Source organism: Ascidiella aspersa, chromosome 2, assembly GCF_963924565.1.
Source record: "Ascidiella aspersa chromosome 2, kaAscAspe10.2, whole genome shotgun sequence".
Classification (NCBI taxonomy): Eukaryota; Metazoa; Chordata; class Ascidiacea; order Phlebobranchia; family Ascidiidae; genus Ascidiella; species Ascidiella aspersa.
The window spans coordinates 24,463,962-24,479,085 of NC_139448.1; the positions used below are offsets into that span (position 1 = coordinate 24,463,962).

Here is a 15,124-nt window from a genome sequence, read left to right on the forward strand (position 1 = left end):
TCAGTTATTCGGAATCGCTTAACGCCAAAACTCAATTAACTCTGCGGCGGTGGTTTTATTAAGATGTATGGCGCGTTGGACAAAGTGATTGAATGCACACCATCATTAAATATTTAACAGCTTGTATAATAGCTGAAGTAAAAAGTTAAAATACGATTGTTTATACAACAGTACTGTTGTATTCAACAAAAATGACCACACTGATCTGTTTAATAAGTTGCGTGCTATACTTTTAGATTTACGGAAACCTACATTTTTGAAGTTACGGTAAAGGGTTCTTATCTCGGTCTTGTCGAATCCAGTAATTGCAAGCAACTTTTCGAGACTCTCCGGCATGTAACGTAAAGTGACCTTTTCCACTTCAGCCCCTTCAGCGTCTGTAAATTGAAAACCAAAACAGAAAATTAAATCTCATTAAAAATTTAAAATGATCTAAAACCTTTCATCTCTTAAGTTTTCCTGTAAGTTTCCCGATTCCCTACATCGTCAAAGTACCACTAAACATATTTCCCTCACCTAGTGGTTAAAACCCTTAGAGAAATTTGGTATAACCCTGTTAAAATGCATTTAACAAACAACAATATCACATCCAAAACTAAACATCTAAACCAGCAGTGCACAGCCTACGGTCCTAAAGCCAAAATTGTCCGTTGCTAATCTTTATGTGGTCATGTACTTGTTTAATAAACATAAGTATTTTATTTGGTGTGGCAAAATCAAGCCCAAAAGAGTGGTAAAAAGGACGTTTCGTAAAGTGTTTTTATAACAAGTTTATTTAAAAGGGTTTGTTTCTGTTACACTAATTAAGAACAAATGCGAAGACATTTAAATACAGTTGTTTTATTACAAATTGTAATAAGTTTAATCTTTCTAGCTGCAATTATTAAAATAAAGATGGCTAATGCGACCAACAATCGCTAAAAGATTGTGCACCCCCTGACCTAAAAGTTTATGCAGCCTTGAAACGATTTTTTTACTAGAGTAAATATTGCAAAATTAATGTTATTTTGGATTTAGACGTAAGAAATATAAGTATCATGCAGACATTTGAAATTTAGTAAAATATACGAACTCTGTAATATCTACACAAAGGCAGCATTGCTATCAAAATAATTATTCAGCTTTCGTCTTTGTTAGTCAGGAAAGCCGAAACGACATTATCCTGCTTTCCTGTGGTCTTCCTCGCAAACGCCCATACCCAATATTTCTAAGTGTCAGAATACGACCGGGGAGAATTTTTGTCAAATAGTTTCATTTACAAACCAGTACGAAATCCGGGCTTGAATGACTCTGAAATCACTCTTCAACTAAATATACTGCAAGTTGTGCAACCTTTTAAACATAGCAAAAAAACTCTTGTGTTGATATATAGGTATTTCAACTGCATTCACAGTTGCCAGCATATAACTTGTACGACAGGGACTACACGAGGTAAGTCGGTCGTCCTCAGCCCACGAGCTTATGTTTTGTTGCCCAACGGCATTCATTCCCTTTTGTAAAAACATTGCTTTGTTACCGCCAACCATTCGGTTCAGAACGTACTTTCGAAGCAAACTACATTTCTATATAAGCAGAACTTTGACTTAGTAACAAATTGCGCTAACATAAATGTGCTAGTTTTATGGATATGACGAAATAAAGTAAGTTTTACCATTACTAAAGCTATAACATAGTTTTCTAATATATATTTCTGCATGAAAGCTGTTTACCATACATCAAGAAAAATGACCTTGCGACAATCTCATTATGTTTTAGACTTTTTTCGTTTTAAATTTTCACTTTTTATTCCACGAAGGTATAAAACAATTTTCATCAAAAGCAGAGACAGCAAAGTTTAAACATTTGTTCCCTGCTACCACTTAGGTCTTGCATTATGCAACAATAATTGATCTTACGTTCAACATGGCGACAGAACCTGGCTTCAACAATTGACATTAGGATTGACCTTACGCAACACAAAATAAAGTCGGCTTATACGGTACATTATTGTTGAAAGAAATTACCTTTTGTCCAGCACTTGAGGCATGGTATGTACCTATGCATCCGATTAAACAGGACCATGACCACGCAAGCAGCTGTGATGGCTACACCTATCTTTTCCGTTTCCCAAAGCGAGTCCGGGTCCGAGCTCATATTCAACACATGAAAAGACATCGAGAGGATAGAAAGTGGCTGTATCGTTGCCGCTTCTCTAAGGTTAACTGTCCCAAATTTTCAGCGGCTTAATGTCAAGGTACTCGCTTCGCCTCGACCGCTACTGGTGGTGGTGGCGGCACATTTACGAGGCAACAAAAAAATCACGACTATTCAATTTCCTAAGTGCCTCTCTTTTTATGGCGCGAAACGTTTATTTAAAACTGTTGGGCCAATATTTAGAGATACTTCCCTAAAGCAGAATTACAAGTTTTTACAACAATTGGAATTGTCTTTTTGCCATCCCAATTTTCCTTTGCCATCAGAAGCTCGCATTGTCTTTCAAACTGTATAAAGTTGTGTACTAATCGTTGCCATTCTGCAAAATTAGTAGTGTATTCTCCACCCTATTTCTGTCGACATTGTTTAATTACGCCGTACGTGCTTTATCTTGTAGATTGCAAGCCTTTCTGTTATTCAGCTGCCTTGCTGTACTGTTGAAAGAATTGTGCGTGTATATAGTTATATAAATAGATGTTGACTTCTATTTTAAAAGTGGCCATATGGCTTGGGATTAGCTAATTACCAGACCGGGTGTTCTATAGCCAAACTGTTTCCCATCGCACATGATATGAACATGCAGACAAACTGAGGTTTACAGTCAAACATTGTACTTCTTGGATGTTTCCATAAAAGTACAAACGTTCAAGGTATGCTAAGAGTAAACTGGCTACCGTAATTAAATTAATTTGATTTGTTTATTTCGTGTGATTGTATAGCGTTTTTTCTATCAAGTTTTATGCCCTTGTAGTAGTCGCACTTTTATGCCAAAAAAAGCTTTGATTTCTAAATTTAGAAATCTTACAGTGGTAGGTCGCCCCTAACCGTTTGACACAAGCGCGCTTTTAAAGCTGGATAATTGACGGTCACGCGTCCTAATGATCGCACACGTGTAACTTGAATACTTAAGGGTAGCTACTTATCAATTATTTATTTTGATCTTCATCTATACCACTCAGTTTGGAGAGACTTGCCAAGCCAATATGTCGACGTAAAAAGCTTTTAACGTCCACGCCGCCAATTAAAATCTTCACGTAAATTTACGTTTAGTAAAAGCACAGAAATATATCAAAAGTCGTACGATAAGTAAAAAAAACATTTGTGTTTATTTAAATTAGGATTAGTCTCGTCATATAATAAATCATTTTACTTTACTTATACCATAAACGATTTAGCAAAATAATAAGAAGTTCCAATGGCACTTGATTTTCACACCTGATATTACCAAATAATCGCCTGACAAAACTACATTTTCTTGGTGCTAATTTATACCCTAGAAAAATAAATGTTGGGAAAAACACTACCTTACATTACGCGAAATCAACTGCCGGATGAATCTGCTGTTTGCAGATAACCACAACTGCACTTATTCTTGGTGATCTCGTCAAAGACTTCAAAAAAATCAACCTCAACTTCCTGTGCCTTTGTGATTTATTTGTACTTAATTAGATACTTTAAATTTAACTGCCTTCGTATTGGAAACCTTAATGGCGACCTGATGCTTCCCGTACCCGGCCTCTGATACCCTGGTTTATCGCTTTTCCAGGCACCCGACACAAATCCTGACCGAGCCATTCAAAATTAATGAGACTCGCGCAAGCGTGCCATTATGGGCGCTTGAATGAGAAGATCAGAGCTGCACTATGCATAGGTTCTGCATTTAACTTAAACATTGTTGATCGATATCACACCCTGTAATTTTAATGGTTCTAATTCCTCACAAGTTGTGTGATTGGTTTAAGCCACGCGGCATTCAACAAAACTGTACACATTCGACAAAAAACTGTTTAATCCATGTACGCGGTCAGTCCGGTAGCATTTGTTTTGCAGTGTGTTTGTCTTTTTAACATAGGATTTGTCTTTTTTTTAGAAATCTTTGCCAATGGCACCGCAGCCCTGCGAGCCAGATAAACAATGATAAATTAGGTTAGCTTCGATTGTACAAACATATTTTTTGTTTTACACCTACAACCATCCGATGAGAACTAAATAGGTAATAGCAAAATACTATACATAAAGGGACACTTTGACAACACATTTTTCAGTTAAAATTTAACCCTTCAGTTAGTATTTGCGGTTATACTAAAATAAAAATATTACGTGTACTAAAATTATTTCAAAGACAACATATTCTAAAAGATAAACACACTGAATATTAGTCGCTGTATTTTAGTTTCAAATTTAATGTATTTTGTTAGGTGAATGGGTAATCCAAAAATATGCACTAAATATGCACAGACATTAGTTTGTTAAATAAACAAAATCAACAAGACGTTTCGTTGAATAAGGATGGGCTAAGTAGGTTGTTATCGGTAAATGGTCGGCCGTACATATATTATTTATCACATAAAAGTTCCATTAAAACATGTGGTTAGATTTTCTGTCAACGCATAAACTCTGATCGATGATTCGTCATTTTACATCACGCTTTAAAATAAATACCAACAAGTCACAATAACAGATAATATCTTTCTTGTCCTAATCTTGTTTATATATGATGGAATGATCCTAAACAGTATATCAAAATGTTTAACTGCAATTTAACGAAGGTCGAATAAACTTACGCATTTGTTTGCTAAATTAAACTGAAAACAACCTCATACATTTAACATAGGCAACTTTGTTTGTGAGAACCTGCAAAATATTCCAAACACAACTACAAAAGGTATACCCCACACTTGCTAAAGAACGATGACTTTCCCCCAAAAATCGTCTGTCGAATAAGTGTAAATTAAAGAAAATTTTTTATTTAGGTACTTGAAAACATTTTGTTTAACTTAGCCTACGCAAGCAATATTTCCATTACTTGACAGTTTCAAATAATTCGTGATCAACTACATTGCGTTTGTTAGTAAATGCAATATTACATACAGAACATAGCATTTCGTATTGGTATGCATATCTTGGTTGTCTTGTGTTAAGTAATGCGTAAAGCAAACAATACTTATTTGCTAAACTGCCTACTTGATTTTGGCAAAACTTAACGTAATGTTGCAGTGGTTCCAAGAAAAAAATACACTGAAACATTAAAAAATTTTAATAATTGAAATTTGGGATTTTATATTGCTGCTAAATCGTTTATATCGTTGAGCTTTCATTTAAAGGTGACATGTATGACAGTAGGCCTATGTGTTTAGTGCAAAGAATGTTATTTAGCAGATTTTTTCTCGAATTTTGTAATCAGTTCGTTAAGAATCAGTTCTTACCTAAACAATAAAGTTAGTTACTTTAAACCCACGCCTATTAGTCGTAAATGAATAAGTTCACTAGTGGAAGTTAAGAATTAGGTGTCAATTCAAACAGGATTTGAGATACCACATTAGAGGACCATGATGAGAAGTGGGTAAGAACTAAGAACCTATTCCATATTTTTCATTGTTCGTAGGACAGAAGTGTTTGTCACGAAAACATACTTGACATTGTTTAGCGTACGTCATTTAAAAAAACATAATTTAAATGAATGATTTCGACCCCTAGGGTCAGCACAAGCAAAGTATGTTGCTTTATTGCCATCTAGTGTCTAATTTATTTTAAAAGGTGCTGGCATAACGTATGCTAGGTGGCGCTCTATACCAACAAAATACCTTCAAGCAGATCAGGCTTTGGCGAGTTATAATGGGCGTTTTGGGTCGTTTGTCATTTTGGGGGCCCTGAACGCACATAAGGAGACGTTACGCAAGAGTACTTTCCGCAAAATTGTATAAACATTTCACACAAAAATAGTAACCAACAGCATTGTAATATGTAACATTTAACCTTAAATGGCAACTTCCGTTCTGCTAACTCGAGGTAATTTCCTGACCATTGTTACTTAATAATTGGCTTTCATATGTAAGATTGTTGGTTGTTGTTGCGTTGCCCCATTTTATACGCGGCAAACTGTTTGTTTACTTAAACTTAAAATCTTGGACTGGTGCAGAAAGTTGAAATTTTTTCAGGTAATAACCTTTGGAAATAATCTATGTATTTTAGGAAGTAATCTTTTATGTTGAGCTAACGACAAAACTGGATTGCATTTTTAAATTAAATTTTCAGCAAGATGCAGTGCAGTGTTATGTTTTAGTATGCATGAAATTATATGTTGAATCGTCAGCCACTTTAAAAACTTTAAGGCAATTATTGTTGTATGTAAATCATATGTCCTGTTACCTATATGCCTTATGTTTTTAAGTTATGCACCTACTTCATTAATTTAGTTCAATTTATACTCATGTTTTTTACGTAAATTCCTATAGTGAATGTATGTTAGACCAGGGGTCGGCAACCTTTTTGGCACTGCGGACCGGTTTAAAACTAAACATTTGTCGCCGACCGGCCTTAGAAAACAACAATTGTTTAGGAAAGTAAATTTATTACAATTTTTAATGCGAAGTTTTTGCTTGTTTTGCCGCAAAGAGACTCCCATCTAGGAATTATTGAACTTACTAAAACCCGCGGGCGGCATCAGGCCAGCCAAACAATTTAATTTAACCAGCCCGCGGATATTCTCACAGCTTGTCAAAATAAGAAAAATTTAAAGTATTGTTTCAAAAGAAGTCACATTTTGTATATAATAATGTATGTTTCCAATTCTGACCAGGCTCTACACTCCATTTCAATAGTTAGCCTAATATAAAAACGAAAAAAATGTCTACATGAAAAAGTACGAAACACAGACCGACACCTGAAAAGTAGACGATAGACATACGTACAAGGCTTGCCAGTATGGCTTTTTTTGACAACAAAACTCATTTTTAACGTTGTTGATGTCAGAAAAATCATTAGGCATTTTCGTCATTTTTATAGAGTCTAAAACTATAGAGGCAAAAACTAATTAATATACACACGTTTTTTCAAACCCGGCGGCGTGAAGTAATATGGAGCCCAATAGGGCACTAGTATAAAAAAGGTTGGGAAACACTGAACTAGATGTACACAATTGAGCCTAACCAGAAGCCCAAAGCTTGCCTCTCTGGGGCTAGCAACTTTAATTTAACTATATTATAAGCTGTTATCAGTAACGTAACCGTGTTCTATACTACTAAAAAACTCATGCGGATTGCGGTTGAAACTAAATCGTTTGACAAGATAGTTCTTAATATTCCATGAAACGTGTTTCATTAAATCAGGGGTCGGCAACCTTTTTGTAGCGGGCCAAAACTCAGAAAGATCTCTGCGGGCCGCACAAAATATTAACTAAGAATTGTGTTATTAAAATGTTAGAACAACTTTTAATCAGGTGGGCCTCGGATCTTTTTTTCACTAAAAAATGTTTTTAACTACCTTTGAGGAGGCAGTAAAGTGCTGGCACAAAGCGCGAAAAAAAGAGTTTGTTTGTTTTAAAATTCGAGTTCACACGTCGTCATCCATACTATACTAATAAAAAGTGTAATAAAGCTACTTTGAGGAAACTCGATTACCTTAATATTTTTTCTAGTTTAGTGTTTATTAACCTTTTAAGTCAGGGCACGATTTTTTTGGTATACCGGCATTTCTTTTAACTTTATATTATATTGCCGAAAATAAAAAATATTCTAATTAAATAGACAGCGTCAAAACGTCAAGGAACCGGACGTATAAAAAATCATTCGCGCGAAGCGCTAAAATTTTTCACACTTTCGTAGTTAAAATAGTCAAAAAGTATTTGAAATGGAGTCGTGTATAGTTTGTCGAAGAGGCGGTGGACCGGATAAATTACATTGGCGGGCTGCGGGCCGTAGGTTGCCGCCCCCTGCACTAAATCATGTAACACAAATCTGTAACAGTAATTAAGATTGTATTCTGGAAACATAATTCTCTAGAAGTAGATAAACAGCGACACTTAAACTAAATAGACCAATTTTAAACACTAATTGCGTAGTGTACAATCTGACGCAATCAAACAGATACGAAAACAGCCAGCAAGACACTCTATTGCTTTTGAAATATGTTTATATTAAAAGAGTACTTGAGTTGTGTTGTTTTTTGCTGATGAAAAAGCCCAACAGAAGTAAAATCTATCCGATTACACAAAGTCGGGTGGCTTAGTATCTCTTGTGGGTGTTACATTAAAATATTTTCCGCTAGATGTCAGTACAGAACAGTAACTGAGTTGTCTTAACACGCGCTGGTTAATTGCGCGGTAAACCACCGTACTAAGTGTTGATTGGATCACTATGCCTTTATTTGGGGTCAATTCAAAGAAAAAATTGTCTTTGTCAAACTTTCATATTTGTGAATTAGGGCTTAAGTATTTGAGTAAAGCGTTCGAAGATAAAACCGCAAATATATCTAATTTGCAGAAAAATATTTAATATCTCGTCTACTCGAATTGCAATAAATGAAGTACTGATGTGGAAAACATATAACTTTACATTTTAGTAGACATTTTTGCGGGCCTTTAGCAAAACCCATTTAAATTTAGTTTACGAATAGAGTAACATTTTTTAGATACAGAAATTTCCTTCTAATTCTTTATCTCAAATACCCTCACTTTTTGTTATTATACATCACATATATAAATGTTATCAAATTTAGGACGGTAATGTTAAGACGAAACTTGTCACGTCGTTGTAAGTCAAATAAACTTCTCATGTTGACGTTTAAGATTTATACACACAACAAACTTTGATGAACTTAGATACTGTACGAGATTTTTTTCCACAAAAAACCAAGGGGACCAAGCCATGGTTTTGCAACAGTCTTAATGTTTGTCATAAAATTCCGTAAGCGGTAGACATGCTTGAGCTACCTAATTAGGTTAACCTAAACAGTTGAAACATAAAGTGTATATTTGTAATAGATTTGAATCACTGGCAACCTTATTTTTCCTATATAGTTATCGGGGACATTGGTTCTGCCCACATTATATCGAACAAACATGAAACGGAATAAATATCACATTACGGTCTATTGTGTCAAAAAGGATATTCATTTTAACAACCTTATAGATTTTACGCAAGAGAGCACTAGCGATAGCACCACACGACAACGTTCATGCTCAAATGTATCGATTGGTGAAATATATCGGAAAAAGTGATAATCGAATATCCGTAAGTCATCTGTGACCCACTTTCTCTCAGTGGAAATCACGCAGCTTGAGTGCAATTAGGTGAAACACAATACTAAAATGGTGACTCACATGGTCGCCATTTACACAATACTTACCATATACCATCAATTGTTTGGACAACCAAACACCATACGGCTATACTGTAGTTTATACAGACTACATTATTATAATAATCTAATAGCCACCATAACATACATGAACATAAAAAAAACAATTCATGGTATAGGAACTACACTTTGTTGGAAACAGCAAACACATTATTAACATGGAGCACGGCTATAATATGAACAAGCCATAGAACAAGCCATAGGTCCTTAGGGGTTTTGATTAACAAAATACTACAACAACCCCTGAATATTTGTACAAAAGAAAATATATATTTTGCTAACAGAAGCGGCCCACCTTCCGAGGAACAACCTTTCAAACCAATATAAAAATGCCAATTAAAACATTGGCCAATGTGCTTTGAAGCTCTATCTCGTGGTTTATCCGTGATGTTACCTAAACCAGTTAAAATAAAAACAATTGCAATATCTCTGGTATAATGATGAATATTGGGCGACATTAATTAATTATTTACCTTAAGTATGACGTCAAAGGTTTTGTGGCTATTTTGACGTATGAAGTTTGGTGGATTAGGTTTCAATTTCCGATTTAATCAACCTAATACGAAATAGTGCATAATCAAAGTGTATAGTAGCACTATAGTTCGGGGTATCGGAAAAGTCAAAAGTAACGCTTTGTTAAGAAGTACAGTAAAACCTAATAAAAACAAAATGTAGTCTTTCTCACTGCAAGTAAAAAGTTATTCGAGTAGCAACAATTTATATAATTCCTAAAAGTTAGGGATTAATTCTCACACTTTTAACACACAAGGATTAATTCTCACACTTTTAACACACATGGAGCGAAGCTAATGTTAACTTCGTTGATTTTAGGTAGATTACATTTTATTTTACATGGATAGCGTTTATAATATAATAGAAAATTATTTTCATATAGTAACCAAATGCAGACACGATGTAGCCTATCCCCGGAGCATTTTGTATAATATCGCAAAACACTTTGAAAATTTACGGCGCAAATAAAGTTAAACCTTTTTCAAGGTATTCCCCAACAACAACCAAGTGTATAGCGCTGCACAAAACTTCGAGTTAAAATGCTACGAACAAGTTTGTGTAAATATACTTATACTCAATAAGGCTTCATGTATACCTTTAAAAATTACGGTAAGGTTTTGCGTAAATACAAAGGGAGAGGTTCAAAGATAACTCCGAAAGCATTAAATTGTCCTCTGAACATTGCTGTACGATCAAAAGCGGAACAACTCTACTACTTTTCGGTACAACTTTGGGTACGATTAAAACGTTTGCATATTAAAACATTGCGTTAATTGAAACCAGATCTGGACCTAAACAGGATTGAAATACATTTAATTCATAGGGAATGCAAAAAATACGTTTCTAAGTTCATTCTATAGTATAATTTTTTTAATACTACAGGGTGTTCCAAACGAAACAGTGCACTAAACATCATAGTTACACACCGTTAATAAATCAAGCATGCGCCAACAAGTGTGGCCATATTATTCGAAAAATACACAAACAACTCCTGTAAAATATTTTTTTTGGTTCAGAGCCTTGCGATTCTTCGTAAATTCACGTGACCCACCGTTATTATCACACTTCAAAGATAAAAAAGGTGCGAATTTGAATGGAAAAAAATCCTAATTTCGACAATATTAAGCTCTGTAATTGCCTCATCGAATACGCAAACAATCTATTTCAGTAACAAATTGTCAACACAGGATTCAAACATTGTTTACCATATTAATCTGCCAAAGTATGGTTTGCAGAGCTGTTTGTAATTCGTTGGCAAAATGAAATTTTATGTCATAGACTCTTAATATATCAACACTGAAACAATTAGAACTAATTACACGCTTACTGTGAAGTTTACATAAAATATTTGCAAAGTGCACAGGCGAATAATATATTTTGAATTCCCTCATTTTTTATCAGTGAAACAACATCAACTTTTACGCATTACTTGACTATAATTTTCAAATAAACATTTCCGAAGTTTTCTGCCATTCAACTTACAGTTCACTAATAATATTCAGCTAAAGAATAATCATATAGCAAAAACAACTGTCTCACTTGCAATAAATCGTATTACGCCCATTTCTTAAAATCCTAAATTTCCGTTAATGGCAAACTATGCTGGAGGCTATGCTCATCTGCTATAAGTGTGTACTTTGAGTATACCTCTTTAAACCAATTTACGTACTTCATTTGCAAGCTTGCTACAAGATTTCAGATAGAAAGTAGTAAATCCATCAACAAACATAATAAATGTTAAAATGCAAAGTAAAAATATTACAAAATACTCACCGCTATCTTTGTCATCCTTTTTATCTTCCTTGACCCGAAATGCTTTTTGTAAGCACAGAGCTAAACGTACTCCTATTCCGCACATTACTACTTTAGAGTTATGCCAAAGACTGTGTGCTTCTAATGCGTGCCTCAACCTATCATAGATGGCGACACAAGTAAACAGCTGTTCAGACACAAGACGCAATGAAGGGGTTGATGCAACAATGCTACTTCGTCGAAACTGGATCAGTTCAAATACGTAGTTATAATGGAGGGGACTCACTGCAACCACGTTTGCTGAAACAGAAGCAATCACTTCCTTTCTGCTTTCATTTGGTCGTACCCACAAGATAATTAAGGCCCGCCATTAAACATGCACTCGGCAAAAATCAATATAGTCAAGTCCCTCTACGCGACCGGCAAGTCGTACCTGAAGGTCGTCGACAACTATGCACAGCGGAATCGCAAATCGTGGTTTTAACTTGGCATTGCACAGTAACATTCATGAACGACAGGATGTCTTTTGGTAGGCTGCCACAATAGAACATCAAATACGAACACGGTTCATATAAATCAACAATGTCAAATCATTATTGCTTTCGTGGAAAGCAAGTAAGTCAAGTTCGTAAATCATGACGTTACTAAAAAGACGTCATGATATACGAATTTTGTCCACTGTCTGTTCTCTTCTGCGTAACTTATATTCAAGTAACGAATTCTGTTATGAAATTTATAAATTTAAACAACATTTGTTTTTATAGCCTCACCAGTTTTTGCAGTTTAGACACGAAGTAGAAAATAAACGAAATGTAGTAGGAAATAAATGAATTATACCAAATAATGTAGTTATGTCGGTAGCTGTAGAAATGTTTTAACAACGACCATCATGACGCCACACAAAAACAATCCAAAAAGTGGCTAAAAATTGTTGCAGAAATGATTTAAGGAAATGACACCTTTTCAAAATAATATTATCAAGCAAAAGTGAATCGCACAGCACTATTTGTGATTGCGAGACAATCAACCAGTATAACGTTAAAAATAAATCGAAAAGTTATTTGTGTTGCTCTCGTATATTCCGCTTTGCAGCGCTGGTGGAATGAGGGAAATACTAATAGCATTTAATATTTCCCTGCATCCCCTGTGTCCACTCTCTAAACAACGTCGCTATCTATTTAAATTGGCCCACAGTTAAACAAACAAAGGCGATGCATAAACAATAATTTAGATACAAATTAGTTTAACCCAAACATATTGCATACTTAAACAACAAAGAAAGTCAGTTTTATTTATATCAACCGATTCGCCTCAAAATGACCTACAATGCAGGCGAGAGAGCGTTGCTGTGAATTCACTTAATGGACGGCCACAAAACGTCCGAGAGAGGTCCATTAAATATTTAGCTGATCGGCCCGCAAATTTCTGAAATGAAATTAAGGCCGACCGACTTTCCATGAATAAGTGACTGACCACATGACGACAATTCACGCACTTATAGAACCGCTCGAAAAACTAAGCAATTCACGACACCGAGATGAGCTGCAATCGTTCAACCTTGAAACAGAAAGATCGATTGTCGATCGAACATCGACCATGCGGTCACTCCACCAAGACAAACACGTTTTCATTTAGTTGACATGTTTTTCTAAAATGTAATATTCTCTAAATTGTTTGAAAAAATAAAGCAATTTTCGCAAATGATCAACAAAAACTCATTCTGCTGTGAAATTCACATAACCCAATTCGGATAAATTAGCCATCTAACTTGTGCACATGGAGTATAGATCGGATTTGTTCGAGTCTTAATTTTATTAATATCACAAATATATTTGTAATTTAGTTCATTTTTTTCGCCGTAAGGTTTACTAAAATTCACAACGTCAATCGTTTGGTATAGTTGGGAGTCGCATACGCGGTAAAATAAATCGTTGTCTTTTACATATGGATGAGAAATTGCCGTGGAACGGTAAATGGATTATCACTACATGATATAACAGATTGTGTAACAAATTAGGTCAACATCACAGTGGCTGCGGTCAAAAAAGCCATACCTTTAGAAAGAGTTTTTCCAGTGAATACCTATGGTAACATTTCTCACGCGCATATGTTCATACAAGAAACATCCAAAATTAAGATGAAGCAAACAACAAAGTGGTAGGATTTTTGTTTAGGCAAAGCATATAGGTGTTTGAAGAAGACCTCCCAAAGTAACGTTATGACATGAATTAATAAAACAATTTCCCTTAAGAACCCTGCTGTCAAATTCGTACTTACTATGCAACTAAAATAAAGTTATGTAATTACTAATTACATACGAAAAATTAACGACAGTGTGTTCGTTTGCAAACTTTTAATTTAACACGAGGTGTGACGTAGTGATTAAACAAAAAATATTCGTACAATGCTGAAAAAAAGGTTGTGTATCAAGATTATTTTTTGGCGAACAAGTTGTAGAGTCCATTGACCTAACATCTGTACATTTGTACACCAGGCTGTATCCGTATGTAATATGGATCGAGAAAATTAAAAAATGTCAACAAAAAGTTACTCAATGAAAGATGCACGGCTGCACGCCCGTATGTGTGTTAACAAATGTGATCTAGCCTTTCTAAAGCTACTTTTTGACCAACGGTTACGGCTTACGTATCATTAGTACACCGAAACCCATCGCAGCAGACTCGAATCTGTCGATCAATGATGCAAGCAGGACAGGCTAGAATAGGGTTTCTCAACCGTGGCCCTCGGCCCCCCTGGGGGAGGGCACGGAGCTGTCATTGGGGGCCACGAGCATAAGTCTGTAGCAATGTCGTGGTGTTGCAAAACCCGTGTAATTGTTTTTCATTTTTTTAGCTTGTAGTGTTAAACCTTCTTTGACTAATTGTAACGCATTTTTCTTACACGTTACTACTTGCTATCCGTGAGCAACAGTCTACTCTTGCAACAGTCTACTCTACGGCTTGCTATTCTTTATCTGCTCGCCTAATTGCCAAAGATTGTTACGTCACATACAAGCAACATTTGTGTTTTTCTAGTTTACTCAGTTTTTTTCTTTGGAACGTTTGACCAGCATTTTATGAGTTTGTAAACCACAAGTTGGAATGATAGCAAAATTAATACAAGCAAGTTTAAAATTTTTTTCACAAAACTATTATTGTTGTTCCATTGATAAAATTTGTGGCAAAATTAATTGTGTTAAGTGGTCGAACGAAGGATAGTTTAATTGCACATACTTCCATAGGAGTTTAGTAATGAAAATACGTTTTTACACGAAGAAACAAGGTTTTGTGTTATTAAATGTCGGAAATACGTCTCTTTTGGCTTAACAAAAGTTAGGCGAGACGGTCATGATTGTGTGCAGTGTCTGCAGTGCACTGCTCGGTGGTAATGTCAAATGCGTCATTACTAGGCTTTCCGGTTTTAAGGCCTTGTCCCGGTGTCCCGCCCGGTTAACCAATTTGTCCCGGATTTTCCAATTTAAAATTTACAAAAATTATTAAAAATGTAAAACTCTTGAGATAGCCATTTA

General features: G+C 35.2%; 1 protein-coding gene across 4 annotated transcripts in view; it reads right to left on the minus strand.

The window, feature by feature from the left end:
- Nucleotides 1-15,124, minus strand: part of LOC146164438 (calsenilin-like) — a 40,931-nt gene that overhangs the window by 8,320 nt on the left and 17,487 nt on the right. For 2 of the 4 annotated variants that reach the window (XM_083381306.1, XM_083381305.1), the window contains exon 2: nucleotides 253-377. In XM_083381306.1, coding sequence (XP_083237432.1) covers nucleotides 253-377 — 125 coding nt within the window. Of the gene's footprint in view, nucleotides 1-252; nucleotides 378-2,003; nucleotides 2,469-11,616; nucleotides 11,714-15,124 lie in introns of those variants that run through there. The other 2 variants (XM_083381308.1, XM_083381307.1) reach the window with 2 other exon arrangements.